This window comes from Drosophila bipectinata, chromosome XL (genome assembly GCF_030179905.1).
Source record: "Drosophila bipectinata strain 14024-0381.07 chromosome XL, DbipHiC1v2, whole genome shotgun sequence".
NCBI classification, from domain to species: Eukaryota; Metazoa; Arthropoda; class Insecta; order Diptera; family Drosophilidae; genus Drosophila; species Drosophila bipectinata.
The window spans coordinates 17,020,827-17,046,129 of record NC_091734.1 but is presented as its reverse complement, the minus strand read 5'-3'; the positions used below and the strand labels follow the sequence as shown (position 1 = coordinate 17,046,129).

Genomic DNA, 25,303 nt, shown 5'->3' with positions numbered 1-25,303 from the left:
ACACACCAAGGATCACCAAGGACGCACCAAGGGTCATTCCCGGGAACCCGCATAAATCACAATTGTAAACAGAGAGCAGAAAATAAAGAGACTGCACAACGGAAAGCAACTTGTATTATTTTCTGGGCTTGGGCAATCACGTCGAATCTATAAATTCGGTGGAACGGATCCGCCAAACTCTGTGAGCTAGCCGCGGCAAATTGTGGCGAGCGGAAGCAGAAATAACAGTTCGTTACAAAGTAATGGCTGGTGACTCTCATATCAGCAGGGATTGGAGACCCAACTCCAAATACACCTTTATTGTTCCTTTAATTTAGGACGGCGGCAGAGTTTCCTTTCGGGGGAGAGAAATCGTCGAACGGCTTGGGAGTAGGATTCTCCCAGCAACTTAGAACCGCATTTCAACGGAAGTCTTACAGCGTAAGCGTTCTTCGGAATATCTTTGTGGACAGTGGAAACGAGTGATCTTCTCTGAATATGTAAACCGCCCCCACACACGACACATCCAAGTTGGGTATTCTGCAGCAACGGCAGGCCGGCTGAGAGCTGAATTTGCCCAATGCACAGCATATAAAAAAAAAGACTGACTCCGAAAAGAATATCAATACGCTGATGACGGAAAAATTCTGGATCAGCCAAAGAAAAATTACCCGGAGTATTTCAACTGGAGACATCCAAATGATGACGATGACGATGAGGCGGCAGGGTATTTGGACTTTGGTCCCACCAGGGCAGAATATTCAGTCAGTGGATTCGCAGGAGAACATCAACGCACTCGGCTATGGCTAACCAACTAAAGGTTGGCCGCTAGATGAATGCCATTCCAAAAAAATGAAGCAGGCTGTGATGCCTCCTTCCACAACTGCGACAATTAGCAGCGAGGCACTCACGCATGTTTAGGACACTAAAAGGCCTCTGCAAGGATTCGGATTACTCGCCAACCGCCGAGATAAGAGGCGTAAAGAGAGCTTTTCCAGCAACTATCTTTGCGGCACTTTTCTCCTGGTTCGAAGGAGCTTAACAAAGGTGGCTACCCCCACCAGAATTGCGCAGGTCACGGCAGCTGATCGTCAATCAGCTAGCGGCCAATGTTGAGGAGCGCCCTAACAGTGTCTACGGTAGTGAGCGCTAGCTCCGGGCCAAGAGCACCAGGGCTGCGAAACGTCACAATGACGCGACTGCAGGTGAAGACTTTAATGGAACCAACCAGACTGGCGCAGTTTGAAGGAGAAAATGCTGATCGCAATCGCAGGCATCAGTGAGATGAGATGAAGAGGTAACGGGACAACAACAACATCAAACGGCAATCTAGTGATGCACAGCGGGACAAATGATGGAGGCAGGAGCGGAGTCGGGATATATGTGTCCAAACAGTACAAACAGGCACTAATTTCCTGGAGCCCAGTATCCGACAGAATCATCATTGCCAGATTCCGATGCCATGCTAGACACATCACCATCGTGCAGTGCTATGCCCCAACAGAAGACGTCAGCGATGACATCTAAGACGACTTCTACAACGCCCTCACATCCGCACTCACTAGGATCGAAAGAGGTGACATAAAAATTCTTATGGGAGATTTCAATGCGAAAATCGGCCCCAACTACAACGGATTGGAACCAATCATGGGCCGATATGGTGTTGGCACACGCAGCAATAATGGTGACAGGCTAATCGACTTATGTCAGACCTTCCAACTGGTTATTGGTGGCACTGTATTCCCCCAAAAGGAAATCCATAAATACACACGGACCTCTCCGAATGGACATACTCGCAACCACATTGACCACATATGCATAAGTAGGAAATGGAGACGCTCGATAATGGATGTTAGGAATAGGAGAAGTGCGTCTATCGACAGAGACCACGGGCTGATAATCGGAGAGCTTTTAATCAAGCTCAGACGAAATAGCAATACGGTTGCTATAGCAACACAGGACCACAAGAAGACCGCCTGCCCTTAACGTACATCGGATGTGACTCCAACCTATCCACCAGAATGGCCACAACGTTGCGTGAACAGCTGACATCACAACCGGAAAATCACTCATGGGAACAAACATCCAGTATACTGAGGAGCACCGCGTAGGAGATGCTTGGCACCCGACAACGCAGGCGCACGGAATGGATATCAGCGCACACTTGGGAACTTATCAGCAAATGGAACAGCCTAAAGTCGAAAGCAGATCATGTCTGCAGAGCTCGGGACGAACACAAAGAGCTATGAAAGTTGGTGAAGAAACAGCAAGAAACGAAAAAAGAAAATTTCTGGACAGGCTCGCTGAAAATGCAGAAAGCGCAGCCAACATGAACAACATGCGCTCATTGTACCAGATAATTAGTCAACTGAACGGAAGCTGCCATAGGCGAACCCAACCACTGCGGGACCCAACCTTACAGATGATGAGGCACAACTCCAGAGATGGCGACAGCACTTTATGGAGATCAGCTGCACAGAATAACCGAGCCGCACGCAAGAAAACTTCGGTAGTATTGTACCTTTTTTCTCTTTTGATTGTTTTGTAGTATTTTTCTACTAATACTTCTACTTCCTTTGAGGAGTAGAGAAGCTGCCGCAACGAGTACTTCTTCCTGAGGGCTCGTAGTGTAGTCGATGTTCGATTCCATGTTAAGCTCCCGGGCGAGTTCGATGTGGGTTTAGAAAGTTCTCATGTAATTTTTGTAATTAAGCCAGTTCGTTTTTGGCGACGTCAGAGTCTAGATGTGTTCGCCTACTTCTGGCGAAATATATATAGTCCAGTTTATTCCTCACATTTAAATTTCATTTTAAAATTGCTTTTTTTGGGAGTCACTAGACGTGATCCCCAGTGCGAATAATTGGCATTATAGTCTTCTGCGGCTATAAAACGATCCCCAAGTGAATTGTAGTAGTCCATAAATTGTCACTCTGAGAGTGAGAAACGAGAAGGGGAGTTAACGGCAGCGATTAAAAGGCTTCCGTTACTTGACTGAATTTGTATCGATGTGGTCTGCAAGAAGTTTGTTGAAAACCTTTTGTGAAAATGGTGTTTAATTCGTTCTCTGACACCGGTTCCGCCGTGGGCTTTTCCATCCGGATGAGATGCATTGTAAGATGCATTTCCATCAGTAGCATAACGTCAATATGGTGTCAATTCTAGTTTATGCCGTGAGACACCATTAGCGCTCCACATTGATATTCAAAGAGTCTGAATAGATTATTTAGACTGCTGTGCTACTAACAACTGTATTACCATGTTCTGGTTTTGAACCAGTGTTTGCGTTGTCGTTTTCTTGAGTGAAATTAGCTTCTGGGGCTTGTTGAGCCCTTTGTGAATAAGGCTGAATTGGATTTTTCAATCCAGATCCAGAAGAGCATTGGCATAGGTGAAGCTGTTGGTGATGTTGCGTGTTGCTGTCGCTTGTCCCATGCGAGTCTTCAACTCTTTGTTTGGAGAAGCATATTGAGCGTGGTCATGCGTGGCATACAAGCAAAATTAATTCTGCAAGCAGAATAGATTTCCGCAACGGGCTGGGACGAACTAGTCGAAGACAAAGAAGGTCGTCGTTGCAACCTTTGAAAGCAGCAACTTCAACACATCGAGGGAGTACGAGCCCGATATATAGGCTTGACACATAAAGCAACAGACACTCAATATCTTTGTGGATGCCAGCATAACCGCTTTTTCAGCAGTCGCTTACCTAAGCACTGGATGGCAAGGATCTGCAAATTGTACAATACTATGCTAGTAGTACTAGCATCAATTTCTACTAGATATCTATTCCACGACTGGAATTAATAGCAGCCATCTTAGGGCTACGACTAGCCAAGTTTATGGCAGCAAAGCTATCTTTCGATGCGACGAAACGAGTGTCTTGGACGTATTGTATTGGTTGCGTTTCGATGCCCGGAAGTATCATCAATTCATAGCACTGCGGATAGGAAAAATTTTAGAGAACCCCGAGCCCAATGAGTAGAGATGGGTTCCGTCATCAATGATCGACGCCACGAAGTGGACCAAGGAATCGAAATTCGAAGGAGGCTTAAGATGGCTTAAAGGTCCGACCTATCTGTACGAAGCAGAATCCCTCTGGCCGGAAACCGAGCGGTGGTCATGATAAGGAGCAATAATGGGAAAAACTTCGTTGGAGCCAATCGAGAGGCCGGAAGATTCAACGAGATTTTTAGGACAAAAAAGATCCAGGGCGAGCTGTCGTCCAAAGAAGTCGAATGGATCTTCAACTGTCCGGCGAACTCAGCTGAGGGTAGCGCTTTAGATAAGATGTTCCAGTGCGTCAAGAAGGTGTTAGCTAATAAGATAAGAGGCTGGCTTTCACGGAACACGTTCTGGAGAACCGATTGATCAAGGCGAAGAACATAGTCAATTTTCGCCATAATTAAGAGGTGCGAAACGAAGAAGCAGTGTTGACTGGCCAGATTAATGAGAAATCGCTTCTGGAAGCGATGGGTGCACGAGTATTTGCCTCCTCTTGTGCGCAGGAAGAAGTGGTGCAAGAACATCGAGCCCTTGATGTTCATCTGCGATGCGGCCAAACCACGACGAAAGTGGAGAAGAGACATCGTGGAGGAGGTGTTCACTGGAATGGATGGAGTAGACGAGCGGCGACAGTCCGTACCGCCGCTTTATTAAGCATCGTGGAGGAGGAGTTGACTGGAGTAGATGGAGTGCCCAGATGAGCGGCGGTACGGACTGTCGCCGCTCTTCTCCACATTCGTCGCGCTTCGAAGTTAGTTGTCTTGGATGTGGTGAATGCGGCCGCTTCAAGGAGTTGGAGATGTCTAAGTTGTATTTCCCCAACAAAATAAAACGAGCGCACATCCATGCTCAATACCACGCTTATGTCCTAGTGTGGTTACACTAAGAGATCTGGTATTTTCATGTTTCAGTAAATGCTAAGTATTTGAGGCAACTCCTGGTATTTAGATTGGCGTCATTATTTTTTAAAATTTAATTTGAATTATTTAATTGATTAAATGGAAATAATTTTGGCAAAAAACGAAAAAATAATAAATGTTATTGTAATATATGGCAAAAACGAAAAAATAATGAAATTATATAGGGCAATAATCAAAAATAATTAATTAATTGATAGTCAAATAATGTTGATATCGAGGGACTGAATGCGGCAAACTAATGCATACATGTACCTTTGTACCTACAGCAGAGGATAACGGTGGACGCGAAAACGATAAATTTACCGCTCCATATTATTTTTGCAATTAAGCCAAATTATTTGTGCACGTAAATAGGTATTATATACATACATATATCTGAATATAAATCAAATTTTTTGGCGGGTCTAAATATACCTATTTTGTTTGGTAATAAGCGAAATCTACAGGTAAGGGGCAAAATTTTTTTGCCCGAGCTCCGCCACATACACACAGTATAAATGTGTTAAACGTCATGCTCACAGCCTACATTCTGCTTTTCGTTAGTAATACTAATGCGTTAAAATCACATCAATGTATTGAGTGCCGATCACTGCTCTAACGCTCGCCTTAATACCCAAGTGCATAGCGGTCGGGTCTTACGAATATATGTCCAAATATGTTATATTATTATATTATCAGATTTTATATTAACTAAATTTGCCGCCGGGTTATTGTATTAACTCCTCCCTTTCTAAGTCGAAGGCTGTTCACAGACTTCTTAAAATTGACTGTGAGGACTTGAACGACGATCTATTGGAAACCGTTTCTCTGGATAGCATTGGGACGTATTGAGATTTCTTCTTTGCCGATTAATCCAGTACTGGTATTGCGTCTAGCCATAAAAAAATGGTAATCCTTGGATTTCAGTTTCATCGCTGATTCTAGTAGTTGTAGGTGAGAGGGAAAGTCCTGGAGATAGTCGTATCGAAGTCAACACCCACCTTATTGCAACTGTCTCCATGTCTATGATCAGGTGCCATTATCGGTTTTATTGCTTGACTTAAAAAACTTTAGGATTCCGTTTCCTATACCGCTGGAGTGTAGTTTTTGAAAGCATCTTGCATAAAACAGCAGTAGGTATTCCTTGCGATGTTGGAATCAAGGGCAAGAACCTTGTTGCCGTATTATTATGCCGCTTCATAAATATTAGATATTTTAAGCTTAAAATACTAGTTAAATTAAAAATTATAACTACGAAAATATGAAAGCGATTTATATTAAATTTGTTTTAGCGGTCTTAGGAGAACGCTAATTGATTGAATAAATTTGTTACAAAAATCTCTGGTTTCATAAACTTTAAATTTGTGAAATCATAAGTATGTAGCATTTCTCATTGGCTATGCTAAATAGGATGACGCGAAAAAATGATACCAAGGTGTAGTTTAATTTTTTTATAGTAAGGTTTTTTCAAATGTTTAATTGACAAACGTTTGCCAACCTTAATACCAGTATTTATTCTGCATTCTGCATATTTAGTCTGCAGTCGAAGTCTGGCAGTCAGGCTTGTCAATTGTTTCGAGGCTATATGTCAGTAAAATTTCGCTATCTATTGTTGAGTTTTCTGACTGGGGTCGTTTTCTAAAACATGGATGGCCTGCCTGGATAGTGCATCGGCAACATAGTTTTCTTTCCCTGGCTTATAGAAAATTTGAGCATTATGCTCGTCTATAAATGCCTTCCACCTTTTGATTTTAGCATTTGGGTTCCTATCCGATACGGCGAATGTTAACGGTTGGTGATCTGTATAAATTTTTAAGCTTTTGACACCATACAGATAGTTCCTAAGAGACTTTAAGGCACAAACGATGGCCAGAAGTTCTCGCTCATTTGGCGCGAATTTAAGCTCTGTATTCTGTAGCGTTCTCGATCATTATAATAGGCTTGCCATCCAGAGAAAGGACTGCACCCAGGCCAATAGCCAAAGTGTCCGTAGTTAAGTTAAATGGTTTTTTGTAATAGGGATACAGTAACATTACATTTTCAGAAACAAGGACATTCCTAAGCTTCTCAAAAGCAAAACATTGTTTTTTATCAAAGCTATTTAAAATCTTTTTAGACTGGCTGGTGGGAATTTTTCTGGCTGGTGGAAAGTTGGCCTCAAACAGTTTATCCAGTACCCAAGCAATGTTATTCACGTGGTCCTCCATATCTTTAACGTCAACGTAAAAATAACATACGAACATCATCTATGGCACGTTAAAAAATACTTGGAGTATTTTTTAGGCCAAACGGCAATCTGCAAAACTCATATTTTCCATTTCCAATTGAAAACGCTGTTTTCTCTCTATCTCTTTCCGCCAGCAAGATTTGATGGAACCCGATTTAAGGTCCAGGGTTGTAAAAAACTTGGCTTTTCCCAAATTTGACAGGATGGATACTACATTTGGCATAGAGTACTTGTCGTCGACTGTTTTTAAGTTAAGCTTCTTAAAATCAATGACCAACCTTTTATTTTCCTTCATCTGTACCTTTTTTATCGACTACCAAAAGTGAATTATTGTAAGGTGACGTCGAGGGCCTGACAATTCCGTCTTTTAACAAATGTTTTGTCTCCTCGTTTACAAAATCTGTTACGCCTAAGTATGTAGTACCAAAAACTTTAAAAGCGACATGAGTCGCTTTCCTCCACGACACATATGTTTCACAGTTCCCCTCAATGTCTGGCAGAGACTTGATTACATCTAAGGGTTCCTTGCACACAACACCTTCTATGATCTCGGTATCTGTGTAAGTTTCGCCCTCTCGGGTTTCGACTGTAAATTTTTATATCTGCTCAATAATCTCCTGTTATTGTTTTTCAAATGATTGTTTTTGAACTGAGCTTAACTTAACTCCATTTCGCTAACTTTATTTTTTTTCGACCACCAATTACTTCTTGACAAGTTGCCTTCCTTTGTACTGTCTAACCGCCTTGCCTGATGCACTGACCACTTGTTTAAGCTTAACAAGAGGTCGTCTAAAACGATTTTACTGTCACTCATGTGTTTTTGTCGTCAATTCTCTTTACCCAGATAATTATAATTATTTATGTATTATAATACAATATTAAGGAATATGTAATAAGGAATATGATCATTTTTGATTCATTCAATATGCGTTATACTTACAATGAATTAAGATGATTTATTATAATGAATTGCTTTACAATATTTTCTTATATCAATAGGTGCGCTTAAGCGTCAATTCTATTTCATACTATTTTACTATTTTATATTTTATGAAAATAGGTTGTTGAAATTTAAGCTACTTGCATTAAGTCCTTTTTAGAAAGAGATTTGCAAAGTATTCGCTATTCACTGTACCTTTTTTTATGTCTCTTTATTATACCGGCGTTTCAACCAGTTTTGTTGGTATAATTTATTTAAAATTAGTTAGTTGTCGTACGCTCGAAAATCTGTTTGGGCGCCAATTTAGATGTTTTAGTTTATGTTTTGTTAATAAGTTTTATTTATTCGGTCCGCTGTCTAGCGTGCCCGATTAATTATATAATGTTTATCTACGTGGTTTTTGTGAGTCCAAATTTTTATTACGAGGCTTGCTTCTACTTCTCTTCTATTTCTTCTATCTTCAAAAATACCAAAGTTGGTATTTCTACCAAAAACCATTTCCGATCGATCAGTTATATGGCAGCTATAAGATATAATCAGCCGGTCGTTATAAAATTTGGTAGGTCGGATTAACTGATCAAATATATAATCTGTACCAAGTTCCAGCTTTCTATCTTCAAAAACAGAAAAGTTGGGTCAATTCCGATCGTTAAGTTATATGGCAGCTTTAGGATATAGTCGGCCGATCCTTATGAAATTTGGTAGGTTGGATCAACTGACCAAAAATAGAATATGTACTAAGTTTCAGCTTTCTATCTTCAGCTTTCAGCTTTCTAACACGAAAGTTGGGTCATTTTCGATCGTTCAGTTATATGGCAGCTATAAGATATAGTCGGCCGATCCTTATGAAATTTGGCACGTCGTATTATTTTGCCAAAAGTAGCACTCATGTAAAATTTTAACTCTGTTACTCTAAAAACACCAAAGTTTTACCATTTCCGATCAATCAGTTATATGGCAGCTATAGGATATAGTCGGCCGAGCCGAGTTATATTCCGACTTATATACTGTGTGCAAAGGAAAGAATGCAAAGTTTACAATAGCTTTAAAACTGAGAGACTAGTTTGCGTAGAAACAGAAAGACGGACATGGTTATATCAACTCAGGAAGTGATCCTGATAAAGAATATATATACTTTACAGGGTCGGAGATGACTCCTTCACTGCGTTGCACACTTTTGGGAAAAATTATTATGCAAGGGTATGAAAAAGATATTTAATTTAATATCTGGCGAAAACGAAAAAATAATTAATTAATATGACGAAAAAGATGAAATAATTAAATAATTAATTGATAGTCGAATAATGTTGATAGTCGAGGCACTGAGTATCCAAAAAAAATAGTTGGTTGCCAATGACACCGAAAAAGGGGTATACCCCATAATTATAGGGTAGCACGTCACTTGGCGTTCCGGTAAAATAAAATGCGCCAAAATAATGCATATACATACATAAATATATAACAGCGGATATATATTAGCGGATATATATATCGCTGTGGCATATTGTGGTTGCACGCATAAGAAATAAGTCAAACAAAAATAATAATTTTCATGGACTACCTATGTATGAGGATGGCAAAATCGTGAGCTTTCCAACGTTGGTTGTATTACGGTCATTCATCACAGCATCCCGCAAATGGATATATTCCTCGGACCGTAGTTTCGTCTGATTCAATCGGAGGAACAGCAAACGTTCTGTTTCAATTTTTGCATACATATTGACAATGTACTGATGAAACAACTGACGACATTTCAATATATGATTGTCATCGGTCCTCCGAACCATTAATCGGCATGAGTAAAAGTTCATCGCGCTGCACCTTTTATTCGTTTCTACACCATTGACTGGATCTACCATCCTCACATTGAAATGATATCCATCGGCACCATCCCAGAAGATGAGTGGATACTGCAAAGCATCGTAACAACGGTGAGTTTCTGCGACGTTTACCAATCGATCGTTTCGTCGATGGAGAACAATATCTCGAGGTTGGAACTGATCCCCGACTATGACAATTGCCACCTCGTCTATAGTTGGAGCATTGTATCTCCTGATATGTTCTCCAGCAGGCGTTTTGTCTACATGAATGAATATTTTATGGGTATCCGAAGGCATCATATCGATTGCTGTTTTGAACAAACGCACCAAATGGTTCCGTTCGTGAAAAAGCTTCTTCACCGAGGTATTAATTCCACGTGCATCGACTTTAGCTCCATCATCACCAATGAAGTACATTTGAAGAAATTTGTGTGCTTTGTGATAGATTTTTCCTTTGATTCTAAAAGTTGGCATGAATTGCGCAGTTATAGATTCCGAACCAAATGACGTCATTTGGAAGCAAGAGTTGTATTTCCTAATGTTCGACAGGAAATGCTTAGATTCAGCAGTAGATCCAGCTAATAGAGAGTGCAGAGGCTCTGATGGTGCTTCAAGTTGAGGCGATTTCACTTTCCTGGAAGCGCAGCACAATCCTTTTGGTTCGTTGTTGAATTTGAGAGCCTGACAGTGTGTGCAGACCTGATTCATCCGGCCAATAACGACATTGCGATTCGAGCTGTAATCAACAGTTGGATTATATCGGAATGCAAGACGATTGTATTGCAGGTTTCGATCTGTTGCAAGCTGTAAACGCGCTTCAGCCACCCTTGCCCTGCCGCGTTCATTATTTTGAGACCGAATCAAATCGATTGCTGCAGAACGCGACTGCCTAACTCTCAATCGTGTTCGCTCAAGTCTAGCTGCTCGCGTTTCTGCTGTCTCCGCGTTGTTCATCCGCATGGCTCTCAGCCGCTCAGTCTCTCGAATGGAGGCCCGCTCTTCGTCTGTCCTATTCGAAATGTTACGCCTTTTTGCTTTTGTATTGCGAGTAAGACAACCAAAATTCGACTTCTTGGGTGGCATGACTTGGTTTCTAATGACTTCGTTTCTTACATTTTGACATTTTCTTAGCTGTCTGCCTAAATAGAAAATTAGGGGCACGAAAAAAACTTATATATTCGCAAACGCAGATAAGCTATCAACATCAAAGTAGACATAAGCCGAGCTGGAACCTAAACGCATGTTGGGTAAAAATTTGGGCTTAAACGGTTCAGAACTTTTGAAGTCTATAAATTACGTAGATACGAACAGAGCATTTTTATATATATAGATATATGTATATATTTGTATATAAATAAATGTTTGGTTGCACTAAATTTAAGGGGAGGGTAAAGTCAAATCATGCGAAAAAAGCCATGTTTTTGTGATTTTTTTCCTGACGACACAGTTAAAATTTATTTATTCAACCAACGGTATATTAAAGTGTAACATTAGAAGAATGTTTAATAAAATTTTTACAAAAAAATATTTTAAAATATGGCAATGGTAGCAATTGTCCGGACGTTTCGCCAAAAAAAGTTGAATTGCGGTGCCCCTCATAACTCGTTGCTGGATCATTTGTAATCAAAAAATGAAAATTCATTCGTTAGATAATAGTTCGCCCCAGGTAACGCTGTGAAGGTTTTTTGAAAATTGCAATTTTTTAATTTTTTCGAAGATTTTGAAGTGAAAAACTTAATTTTTTTTGAGAAAATCGGTTAATTTGACATTGCAAAATCAAAATTATGAACAAAAAAAAAAAAAACTCGACAGCGTTACCTCGTAAAATATGTACAGAAATATTGTTTAAAATTTCAAAAGGATCGGTGCAGTAGTTTTGAAGTTATGAGGGGCACCGACTTTGAAAACGTGAGTTGTGGGAAAAACGCTTTTAAGTTTTAAACACAAAAAAAATCCAGTGTAAAACGTTTATACCAGGTGTACCGGTATGAAGTGAGCGTCAAGATACAGAGGTCTCGATTGGAAACGTTTGTTGTGAACGAGCCTTTACTTTTTTTTTGTTTGTTTGCTATGACATCTCTGATCTCAACATATTTAGTATACATCAAGTCATTGAACAGACAACATTATATTTTTTTATCATGTTAAAAATGTCGAGTTTTGTACCAGAAAGTGATGATTTGCGGAAAGCATTAATTTTATGTCTCGAAGACACTAAAGAAAATCGATTTTGCATCGGATTGTTACTGTCGATGAAAATTGGATTTATTTTAAGAATCCTAAACGGAAAAAATCATGGGTTAATCCGGGCAGCCATCAACATCGACTGCAAAACCAGATCGATTTGGCAAGAAGACAATTTTGTGTGTTTGCTGGGACCAGAAAGCTGATGAAACTGTTAATAAAGATCGCTACTGACAACAAGTGATCAATTTGAACCATGCATTGATCAAGAAATGACCAGAATTGGCCAGAAGACACGGCAAGTTAGTTTTGCTCTATGACAATCCACCTGCCCACAAAGCAAAACTGGTTCAGGATTCAATCAAAACACTTGGCTGGAAGCTGGTACCCCACCCGCTGTATTCACCAGACTTGGCTCCTTCCGACTACCATTTGTTTTCAACGATGGGACACGCATTGGCTGAGAAGCAGTCCTGAGCAGGACGAGGAGGTCCAAAATGTGGTGTCTGGTTGGTTTGCTTTAAAAGATGAACAATTTTATTGGTGTGGTATCCACAAATTGTCAGAAAGGTGGTCAAAATGTATAGAAAACAAACGTCAATACTTTGAATAAAATGTTTTTTACTTTCCGATTAATATTTTGTGTTTTTGTTAAAAAAAAAAACGCTCATTTCATACCGGTACACCTGGTAAGCAACTTCGTCAATAACTAATAACTTCGTCAATTTTGCTTTAATTGACTTGAAATTTGACACAATATTCTTCAGATATTATGCATTCAATTTAAAAAATAAAAAAAAAATGAAAAAAAAAAAATTTAATACCTTACCCTCCCCTTAACTATTTTGTTTGGCGAAAAACGAACGAGGGGAAAAGGGGGGGGAGGGGCGACAGTGATGTGGATATGTATTTATGTTGTTTATCAATTTTAGCCACAGGCAGTTTGTTAATTATTTTAACTTAACTATTCAAATTGTTAGCTCTACTAATTTCAAGTACGTATGCGCCAAGAATTGAAAGGAAGGTGCAATATTCCAGCACAAGACGTAGATTTAATTTGTCTTTTCTCAACTTTCAATTTTTTGCACAAATACCTGCGGTTCTGCCTTGGGATCCTTTAATCCCGCTGCCACTTTCCTTGTGCAGTCAATGCAGGTACACGGCATGGAGGTAGATGCTGATCCTGGTAGCAATGATCCTGCGGTGATGATCCTGGATTGCGGCTTGAGGCGGTTTCACGACGCGGTAAATTTTGTTTTTTATTTCGCACTTTACGGACGCGTCGCGAGCAGCTCTTTGAATTTTTGTTCTTTTTTGTGTGTTATAAATCACTGTCACTGTCATTTTTTGTTTATGGTTTTTTTTGAATATTTCGCACTACAGTCCACCCGGGGGCGCCAAAATGTTTAACGAGGTTATTTTATTTCACACTCAAAAAAATATATAAAAATGGTGGCTGCCGAATATTTAAACAAGGGCGAAAAACGAGAACGAAAAAATGGTCTTGCCTCTTCAACGTTATAATTTCGATTATATCAACAATATCACCGCCATGTACCACGTATTAGATCTCTGTAATCAACAAAATCACTGCATCAGCAGCCACCGGGTTCAACTGTTTGATGCAGTGCAGCACGATTCAAGGACCAATCGACAGCGTTGACCCATTAATAAAGCCAACCGCCATGCATTTGCCAGAACGCAGCCGTTTCGTGATATACGCCGTGGGCATCTTCGTCTGTTACTTTCTTTATGGAATTGTGCAGGAGAAGCTAACGAGAGGCCGCTATGGGGACCAAGTGCAAGCGGATGGATCCGTGGGCGAACGTTTCACCTACGCGTTGGCTCTGGTTTGGGTGCAATGCCTCTGCAACTATGTGTTCGCCAAATTACTTTTGACTGTGAGACCCCAAAAGGAAGACACCACCCATTCCGGTTCCTACGTGGCCTGTTCATTAACATACCTTTTGGCCATGGTCTCCACTAACATGGCCATGCGGTGGGTTCCGTACCCGACACCTGTGGTTGGAAAATCCGCGAAGCCCATTCCTGTGATGATTCTAGGTGTGCTGATTGGCAGAAAATCATACAGTTTCATCCGTTATGCCTGTGTATTAACTATCGTCGTGGGCGTAATCCTCTTTATGTACAAGGAGGGTAAAGTGTCAAATCTTCCGGCGGAGACTACCTTACTGGGCGAGGTTTTACTTTTCCTAAGCCTATCCATTGACGGCTTGACGGGTGCAGTGCAGGAACGTATCCGAGCAGCTAGTTCACTCTCGGGTCAGCAAATGATGAGGGCCATGAACTTCTGGAGCACCTTGATGCTAGGTTTTGCTATGCTTTTTACAGGTGAGGCCAAGGAGTTTCTGTACTTCACACTACGATATCCCGAAGCCTGGACAAATCTTTCGCTGATTGCGGTGTGTGGCGTACTCGGCCAGTTCTTCATTTTCTTAATGGTGGCGAACTTTGGGCCCTTAGCCTGTTCCGTGGCCTTCTTTATTGACATGATATATGGTAAGAAGCCAGCACCATCGTCTGCGGCCAAAAAGTTACCAGTTGAAGGCAAGCTAATAGACGAAAAGAAAAAGTACACAGTCGAATTTAAATGAACATATAAACTTTATATGTATTTGTGTGGCTCACCCGGCTACTGGGCCACGTCTTTCACCTTCCTGGAATTGCAATCGTACAAAAGGATTAGCTTTAGCCAACTCAGCATTCTTGACCTTAAATCAGCAACCGATGATTTAAGTTCATAAATTATTGAGTGTAAAATAGCAAAACAACTATTGTTGTCAGTAAAAATATTTAATTCAACAATATTTTTTGATAAAGTTCTATATAAAAAAAATACCATGACAAAACAAATTGGCAGAATTTATAATCTGTTCGCAGACAAAATTGTTTATTCAATTTATTGGGTCATAAATGAATTTTTAAAGTTTAACATATGTACTTATCTTTAGGCTATAAATTATCTTAACAATGCTTATATTAATATTGTAAATATCACTGGAGACGGCAGTCCACGTACTGTAACTTAAAAAGTGCCCGAGGAGACTACTCCTTATATATAGCCGAAGAAGTAAAAACTTTCTTGTGCGTCCGATCTGAATAAATAATGAAATAAACAAAAAAAAAAAAATTATATTTTTCTCTAATCTTAAGCCCAACTTATCTATTGCGGGGAAGCGGGGCGAATTCGCACAAGAGCGAATATGAGCTTTCGGATCAGGATGACCTCCTGAGCTAATATGAGCATGTCCATTAATCTGTATGTCTGTCTGTTTCTGCGAGAACTAGTCTCTCAGTTAAAAAACTGTCAACATGAAGCCTTGCACACTCCCTTCTTTCCTTTGCACGCAGGAAATCGGAACGACCGCGATCGGCCGACTATATCCTATGGCTCCCGTTTAACCGATTAATCTGAAATGCTATAACTTTGGTGTTTCTATATTCGGTACACGTAAAGTACAAGCGAATGTTGTAGTCGTGTAAATGTGTGTAACATAGAGAAGGAATCATGTAGGACCCCATAAAGTACATAAATTCTTTTTCAGCATCAACATTTGAGTCGATATAGCCAAGTCCGTCTGTCCGTATAAACGCGTGGATCTCAGAGACTATGAGAGATAGAGCTATAGGATTTGGCATGGAGAATCCTACAATGCCACAAGTTTGTTTTAAAATTTTATCACGCCCCCTCCCACCCTACATCTGAAAACCTGAAGAACAAATTTCATCTAAATCGGCCGATTTTCGGAAAAGATATGTATTCCCATATATGGTATATACAATTTCCCATTCAAACGGGCTATAATTTTGATCGCGTGGATTTTAAAGACTATAAGAGATAAAAGTATCAGATTTGGAACTTGGGATCGTATAATATCCGCGCAGATAAAGTTAGTATCAAAGTTTTGCCACGCCCACTCCCCCTAAACGGTTTCAATGGCTAATCTAAACTTACAAATTAAAAATCAGCTAAATCGGATCATTTTAAAAGGAGTAATAGACTTTTTAGTCTGCTTCCGGAAAATGTAACTTTGTTGTTTTATCGGAAGTAACTTTGTTTTTTTTTTTAGTTAGGGAGTTCGGATTTTGCATGAGTGCTATTTTTTCAACACAACGCACACAATTTTATAAGGATCGGTTAACTATATTTTATTGCTGCCATATAATTGACAAGGTGTTTTTTAAGATAGAAGTTTGGCGCTTTGTTTTAGCTTTATTTTAATAAATTGGTTATATTACGATATTCTCATGAGGATCGACCAGCTATATCCGATGTTTCCGGTTTGAACTGCAAGGGTATATCAACTTCGGCTCCGCCCGAAGTTAGCTTTCCATTCTTGTTAGTACTACTAATAAAAATGTGTTGCTGAGAATGTACACCGTTGAAGTTTAAACTAGGTTACTTAAATTGTGGGTGAAAAAGATGAGTACTGGGTATAATATAGTCGGGAAAATCGACTATAGCCGTCCTTTCTTGTTAGAGTAAAATTTTTCTAGCTTTTTTTTTTTTAAACGTTCCTTTTATTTCATGAACCTTCTCTTTGAGAGACTATATTTTTTAACTTAACTAACAGTTTATATTTAACTTAATTAAAAGTCATATTGACTGATACGGAGTTAGACGGCTCTAAAAATCGATAGCTGGGTTGCGTCTCAGGCGGGACACTCTAAAAACCCCAGTCAATCCCCAAGCGAGAAAATTTAGGTGCGAAGACAGTTTTTCTTTATATGACTCTTTTTGCCCAAATCCCGGTGGATGTTTTCGTTGCGAACATACCAAGGTGCCCCAGTGATAGTTCTCAAGATTTTTGATTGTGCGCGCTCTATGATGTCTATGTTGCTGTTGCTCGCACAGGCACAGAGGCGATCGTGAGTTTATGATCCAGTGGAGGCTGCTGGTGCATCTTCTTGTATTCGATGTGCTTACGCCAGGTTAGTGGTCTATCAAGGTGGACGCCAAGGTACGTTATTTCGTTAGCTTGGGAGATCTGCATACCGTTTAGTGAAAGCGGAAGGCTTGTTTGTCTATTAAAAATAAACGTTATATGTTTACACTTTTGTTCGTTTATTGTAAAGCGCCAGTCGGACAGCCACCTTTCTACTACTATAAGATGATAAGCCAGTTTGTTTGTTGCCTGCGTTGGGCATCTGTAACGACTAAGGATAGCGCTATCGTCGGCGAACGTTGACGTTGTTGGTTGTGCGTTCGTAAGAATATCCGCAGTATACAAAACATATAGACACGAGTGCCGAGTGCGCTTCCTTGTGGAACTCTAGCTTCGATGATGTAGTCGCCAGGAGTAGCTGCGTTGCATCTCACTGAGAATACCCTATTTTAGAGGTATGATTCCTGTAGCTTGTGTGTGTATGTTGGCAAATACGTTTAAATTTTGTGCATGAGTCCAATGAACCAAACTCGGTCGAAAGCTTGAGATACGTCGAGGAAAATAGCGGTGCAGTATTCTCGCTGTTCAAAGGCTGAGCGTATTTCGGATGTTAATCTGTTCACTTGTTCGATGGTTCCATAGTTTTCGGAAGCCAAATTGGTGTGCCGGAAGCCAGATGTGGTATTATGCGAGTTAACAAGCATTTTTCAAACAATTTAGACAAACAAGATAGAAGGCTTATTGGTCAGTATGATGACGGAATTGTGTGCCCTTCGGTATCATTATAATGATGGATTTCTTCCACTTGTTTGGGAAATAGCCAAGATTAATGATTCCATTAAATAGTTTGCAGACGACCTCTATAGCGCATTTTGGAAGTTCGATCAGCATCTTTGGCGTCAATAGGTCACCACCAGGAACCTTTTTTGGTTTTAGCCCTCTTATGACTTTTTCGATTTCGTTCGGCCGGAATGAAGGTGCGGCTGGCTGAGGGGAGGACTCTGGCTGAATTTCTGGCAGGAGGAATGAATTTGAGGCTGGGTTTGGCTGAAAGACACTTTGGACATGTGTGGCGAATGTTTCAGCTCGGTCTTCGCCACTGCGAGCCCAGCATCCCGAAGAGTTTCTTATCGGGGTTGTCGTTTCAATTGGGGCGCTAAGATTTGGGTGGGCCCTCACAGGGGAACTTTGTGCTTGTTGGCGAGAGGTTCTGGATGTACCTCAGCTGTGCATTTTCTTCCTGTTGGTGAAGAGCCTGGTCGAGTAATCGGGTTGCTTCCTTAAGGCGTTGTTTTGAAGCTGGTGATCTGCTGTTTTGCCAATCACGACGCGTGCGCCTCTTTTCTCGCACGAGCTGTTCGATTTGCTGATTAGATTTGAAGTGTTTGTTTCGGTCTTCTTCTTTCCTATGAGGAGTAGAGATTTTAGCAGCTGCAACGAGTACTTCTTCCAGGGCGCTCGTAGTGTAGTCGATATCCGATTCCATGTTAAATTCCGGGGCGAGTTCTATGTGGGCACTCAGGTACTTTTTGTATTTTAGCCAGTTCGTTTATGGCGACGTCAGACTAAAGGGGTGTTCGGTTATTTCTGAGCTTTAAAGATGCGTTAAAAGCACAGGCGAGTGGTCTGATGATAAGTCCGAGACAGCTTTGGCACTTATTATATGGCGAGGTATGTTTTTTGTCACCGCAAAATCAGTAAGGTTTTGGGAGCTTGGGTAGGTCGGTTAGCCAGTATGTGGGACTTCCTGGGGAAACATAGTCCAGTTAATTTCTCACATTTATAATAACATTGTACAAATTTCTTTCTTTGGGAGTCACTAGACGTGATGTTTGTCGTATGTGCGTATGTTTCGCGTTGTAGTCTCCTGCGGCTATGAAACGATCCCCAAGTGAATTGTAGAGGTCCGTAAATTGTCCTTCCGAGATTGAGAAACGAGGAGGTTAGTAAACGGCAGCGATTGAAAGGATTCCGTTGCTTGAATGAATTCGTATCTGATGTGCCCTGCAAGAAGTTTGTTGCAAACCATTTGTAAAAATGGTGTTTAATGCGTTCTCTAATTAGAACTCCAGTTCCGCCGTGGACGCGGCTAATTTTTGTTTTATCGCCTGCCGGATTACTCTTCGGGCTAAAATTGCACTTAATTTGGATGTAGCTGTCCATTCCAGTCTGTGTGGCCGGGGCCGCTTTGGGACTTTCCAAAGTTGTTGTTTTTGAACTCGCTATAGTCGTTGACGTCGCGGTATTTTGAATTGCAGTGGTTGTCGCTGTGGCTGCAAAAATTTTAGCACTGTTTGTCGTTGGTGCGAAATTTGTTTCCGCCTTTGGACGAGGGGCTTTAGACTGCGAGCTCCATGACGCTCCTCCATGTTGGAGTGAGCGGCACGGGCGAGCATGACCGTTCCCTTTGCATTTCAGCGGCCAGTAGAACCGGAATGCCCTTAATTGCCGATTTTTTCATTTCGGTATCGCGGGTTGAAAAGTAAGACTAGAAGCCGTTTTTTTGGTTCACTGAGCTTCTACGCTTGTTCTTTTGATCGTTTCTCAATGAGCTCATTGCGTGACACTTATTTATATAAAACAACGCAATATTTTTGGTGTAGCACATCACAACTGTTATAAAAAGCTTGTCTATTGCTTTTCATAAATTGTGTTTCAGCGTCTCTTTGATTATATTGGGTTACCCCAGATTTTTTATATGGTTCTGTTTTATAATTTTTTTACAAAACTATTATATTGCAGTTTTCCCGGAGCTCGGGCAAAGCACTCCCGCTCAGTTCGGTAGTTCAATTGGTAGTCCCAAAGTTTTATTCTTAGCCGATCATTTTGATCGGCAGAACGATCGGAAATGACCTAACTTTCATGTTTTTGAAGGTTTGAACTTTCTACAGATTATAATTTTTACCAATTCATTCGATCTACCAAATTTGAGAAAGATCGGCCGTCTATATCGTATAGCCACCATATTATTGACCGATCGGAAATGGTATTTGGTGAAAATACCAACATAAACTTTAAAATGTTGAATAAGACAAAAAATCAATCGTTCAAAATATAGTATTGAAAATTTGCAAAACACACTACAGTCTAAATAAATCTTCTAAAAATGTTTAAACGATTGATTATAAAGTAATATTGAAAGAATTTTTTAGTATTTAAATGAACCGTCTTTTTAAACCACTCTATTCCAAAAAAAACTCGTGTGCTTCCGTTCTTTATCCTTTTAAAAATTAAAAAAAAAAAAGTGTCATGTCCTCTAAGAAATATGAAAGTATCACTTCGCTTAAAATTTTTAAGTAATGGTGACGATCTGTGATGATTTTGACCCAATAAATGGTCGAGCTTAATAGTATGAAACACTAGGTACAATCAATTTGGATAAAAAGGTTTTTGAATGTATGTATGTTTTGGGGAAAATTATACTATGTATATGTTGCAACATACTTCTAGGACCCACAGCCAAAAAAAACTATTTTGGACTCATTTTAGACAGGATGTTCGAATGCCCGTTGCCGAACTTGAAGAGCTTGACTTCGTGTTTTTTTTTGTAAGAGAAACATTTTTCCCGGACTTTTATCTTTGAAATTATTTTCTCTAAGTTGTTTTCCTGCTGTTCCCAAACTTCAAGCAATTTTACAGTTGGTTTTAAAGCGATGGGAGACTCATATTTTTCTTTTATTTTTTGTTACTGTAGAAGATCAACCAAAACCAAAACTTTGAAATCTCATTTCGCCTCTCGTCACGACAGTTTTTGTACGTTTTATCACTTACAATACAACATAAAGACTACTCGTTTCATACAACAAAAAAAAACGCAAATACTTCTTGCATCAGGGAGCATCTTACTCATTTTCTTACGCTCATCTAACGTGTTGGGGGTTTACCTGGAGTTATACATACATATATTCAAATCCTGATCGAACGACCAAAAAAACATGCAGGTTTTTAACTTTGTATTTTGTCTGTCTTTGTATTATTTCACATATACTTATAGACTTATTATTTGGTGTTACCATTCTTATTTTATAATCAATCTTTTTGGAACTTAATTGTTACGTGTTTTTGAACACCGTCTTTTTCAGTTGTAATCTTTTTAAATTCAAATAATAAGAAATAGTTATATTAATATATTTATATATATTAAATATATATATGTGCGAGCATGTGTGCGAGCGATTTCGTTTCGAAGCCAGCTCAAAATTTTGGATTTTCGTAACTTTTTAGGCCTAAGAAAATTGGCGTATGATGTATGGTTAGTGGTTATACACACCGTGCACTGTCACTTTTTTTAGGTGATAGCCCGGGGACTTAGTTTATAAGTTTAGCCCGGGGACGCAAAAATGGTTGACGAGTACACAGGTAACATTCACAAAAAAATAAATTAAATTTGAGGTGGGTGCTAAATAAAATGAACACGCGAAAACAATATTCTCCGGATATACTAGGTTTAAGCCTAACTTATCTACATATTTCTGAAAGGCGTGGATAGTTCGCACAAGAGCGAATATAAGCTTTCGCTTCCGCTCCGCTCTAAGTTAACTTATACTAGATTTCAATAACTAACAAATTCATATTAAAACCAATTAAAAATTCGAATTAACCGACAATAATAAACAAAATTTACTTATACGGCATATCCGCGGTATAATTGTATCATGTATCCGCCTACAACTTCGATACAAATATTTGGTGTAATGACAAAAAAGACAATGAATGCCAGAATAAGTTTTTCATATACAAAACATTCTTTAAGGGGAGGGTAAGGTCAAATCATGCGAAAAAAAGCCATGTTTTTGTGATTTTTTTCCTGACGGCACAGTTAAAATTTATTTATTCAACCAACGGTATATTAAAGTATGACATTAGAAGAATGTTTTATCAAATTTTTACAAAAAAATATTTAAAAATATGGCAATGGTAGCCATTGTCCGGACGTGTCGCCAAAAAAAGTTGAATTGCGGTGCCCCTCATAACTCGGTGCTGGATCATTTGTAATCAAAAAATGAAAGTTCATTCGTTAGATAATAGTTCGCCCCAGGTAACGCTGTGAAGGTTTTTTGAAAATTGCAATTTTTTAATTTTTTCGAAGACTTTGAAGTGAAAAACTCAATTTTTTGGGAAAAAAAATCGGTTAATTTGTCATTGCAAAATCAAAATTATGAACAAAAAAAAAAAAACTCGACAGCGTTACCTCGTAAAATATGTACAGAAATGGTGTTTAAAATTTCAAAAGGATCGGTGCAGTAGTTTTGAAGTTATGAGGGGCACCGACTTTGAAAACGTAAGTTGTGGGAAAAACGCTTTAAAGTTTTAAACAAAAAAAATCCAGTGTAAAACGTTTGCAAGCAACTTCGTCAATAACTAATAACTTCGTCAATTTTGCTTTAATTGACTTGAAATTTTGACAATATTCTTCAAATATTATGCATTCAATTTAAAAAATAAAAAAAAATTTACAAAAAAAAAATTTAATACCTTACCCTCCCCTTAAATGTCGCTTCGATAAAAACGGTTGCATTTTTCATAATAAAAAATGTGTTTCTAATAAATTGTTTTTATATGATATTTTTATAAGGATCGGCCAACTATACCCGATGTTTGCGATCTATTTGCATCCAATTTTTCAACTCCAATTGTCGTTTCTGGAAATGCTCACATATATTAAACAATAAAAATGCATCTTTGCCGTTTAATTTTTCTAGTTTTATTTTTTAAAAGTTTTAGAAATTTTAAACAAGTTCCTAAGTTTAAGGGTAAAACTTTATTTTATTTGGAGCTTCATTTTTCCCCCCATTTCGGCGCAAAGGTTTCGGCACAAATTCTTCATCGTATTCATTAAGCCGTCGTCGCCAAGGATTAATATTCCGTTCGAAAAATCTACGTTTTGCTTCCATAGGTCGTGATTTGTTATCTATTTTATAGAGTTTCTCCCATAAGAAAATTTCCGGTAGCTCAAGATGTCGTGGGCGATTTGATGTTAAATGTTTTAATCTTTTATCAATAAAGTCGCTTTGATCTGAATTTTTAAACTCTGATAAGCGTGAAGATACAAATGGCTGTAGCTCTTCCATGGTACGCTGTAATTTTGGAACATTGGCATAAAAGTTCAACAACTGCTTAAACGTTTCATCGTTGAAGCCCACGCACTTTCCCGTTGAGGAAACCTCTGAAAAAAGTGATAGAGCTGGGGATCCTCGACAGAAGTTAACTTTTGGGTTCACAACTTCATTATAACCATGCATTAGCAATGTATTTAATTGGTACTCATAAAAACTCCATTCCTGACCGTTCGTAATAATAGTTTGGGTATTTAAAGGATAGGTAAGGTCATTGTAAGTGTTAAAACCGTTATAACTAGCGTGGGCCAAGAGCAGAGAGTATGAAGCTTTTATCGCTAACGCATCGAGGGCTTCCTGTGTGTCATGTTTGCCATAAGAGTTTGGTCGATTTTGAAGGTGAGCTCGCGAGTGTATGGACAAAAATGGAAAACTCTGTTCATTTACGCAAGGCCAATGGCCGGGAATATTTGTGGCATGCTGATGTTTTGTGTTATAACCTAGACAACGCACATCGTATTTAAACCGCGGCAAGTTTTTGCTCAACCTTTCGTTATTACTCTCAGGGAGGGTTTTCCAAGATGCTAACTGTTTTTGATGACGCAGACACACATAAGGATGACCAGAATATTGTATTAGACGGTCGGAAGAATTTTTCGCCTCTTTCATTTGCCATTTGCATCCATTTTTTGAATTCACGACCTTTTTAGTTGATTGTACACCTCCTACTGTCCAGAAAGCTTCATGACGAGGATTGTAATCTATTTCGACTTCATTAAGTGTGGGTATTCTTGGCTCAAAACTTTCAAAAGGGCTCTATTCAATTGCTCAACAACTATTTGACTGAGATGCCGTTCACGGGCAACAAAATCAACTGAGGTACACATTGTTATCCTAGCTAAATGCCTGAAATAAGATTGAATTATTATAGGTAATACTTAAATGTGTTTCATTACCTGCAATAGTCGTAAGAAAATTCTACCGCTTCGATAGCTTCTTTACGTGCCGCAGTAAATATACGCTCAGAGTTTTTTTCCGTAAAACCTGTAATAGGCGTTTGAAACTTTTCCGTAACAGTGCGTGTATAATGTTGAGATACAGGCAAGGCGTTGTAAGGAGTTTTTGTGTCACTAAAATTTACTACCTTATACCCGTAGTATCGGGGCATATTAATTTTGAGTATTTTTTCCTCAACTGTCGGTACTTGGTAAATTTCTTTATGCCAATCTTCAGCATTATTCTGTTGTCGAGCCTTTAATGACACATTTTGTATTTCAGGATAATAAGGCCCCCGTCGAATAATCGACAAGCGTGCAACAGATGCGGTGGCATGGGCTCTTGGGCCAGCGGGTGCAGGAACCCAAGGTTGTTCTTCTGCAAGATGTGCGGCGCGACAGGAGTAAGAAGCACAGAATGCTGGCGGAGCAACAGGAAGGAGATCAGGGATCGCACGGTGCTGCCTCTCAAAACTAATAGGAGGACTATCCGGAGAAGAGCAGCAGTTGACGGCAACCATCGAGGTCGAGGGCACGGAGGTGAAGGCCATGTTGGAAACAGGAGCGACGGCGAGCTTTATCTCTAAGGAAATAGCATCGAGCCCGGAAATCACCAGGCAACACATCGCGATAAGGAGACGGGTAAAGTTAGCCAATGGAAGCCATACGGAGACACGCGCCGCATTGGAAAAAGGATGCATTGAGCCCTCGAATAGCGCATACAGTTCACCTATTGTAATGGTTAAGAAAAAGACGGGTCAATGGAGGATGTGCGTGGACTTCCGACAGATCAACGCCAAATCAATAAAGGATGCGTACCCGATGCCACGGATAAATTTCATTTTGGAGCAGCTGAGGGAGGCAAGATTCTTCAGCAGCCTCGACTTGAAGGACGGTATGTACCAATGGAAGGTGATGCCGTTCGGGTTGCACTCAGCCTCGGCAACGTTTCAAAGGGGCCTTGACCAGGTCATAGGGCCGGACATGGCTCCACACGCCTTCGCATATCAGGACGATAATATCGTGATCGGACGCACCAAGGAGCACATGGCGAACCTAAAAGAGGTGCTCAAAAGGTTGAAAGCAGCGAACCTGCGGATAAACACGGAAAAATGTCATTTTTTCAGGCAGGAACTGCTATACTTGGGATACCGAGTAACGAGCCAATGGATCGCCATAGATCCGGGGAAGGTCGCTGCAATTACAGAGCTACAACCCCCGACAAACGTCAAAGGAGTACGCCAGTTCATAGGAATGGCGTCATGGTATCGGCGATTCGTTCTAGATTTCGCAGGAA

General features: G+C 39.8%; 1 protein-coding gene and 1 pseudogene across 1 annotated transcript; one reads left to right on the top strand and one right to left on the bottom strand.

Annotated features, from left to right (window-relative positions):
* The first annotated feature begins 13,625 nt into the window (after positions 1-13,625).
* On the top strand, positions 13,626-15,046 carry LOC108126034 (solute carrier family 35 member B1 homolog). Its single transcript, XM_017242496.3, has one exon. The coding sequence runs from the start codon at positions 13,671-13,673 to the stop codon at positions 14,661-14,663; it is 993 nt and encodes a 330-aa protein (XP_017097985.2). The 5' UTR covers positions 13,626-13,670; the 3' UTR covers positions 14,664-15,046.
* Positions 15,047-22,636: 7,590 nt separating this feature from the next.
* LOC122320959 (large ribosomal subunit protein mL65-like) lies at positions 22,637-24,572 on the bottom strand (annotated as a pseudogene).
* Between the last annotated feature and the right edge of the window lie 731 nt (positions 24,573-25,303).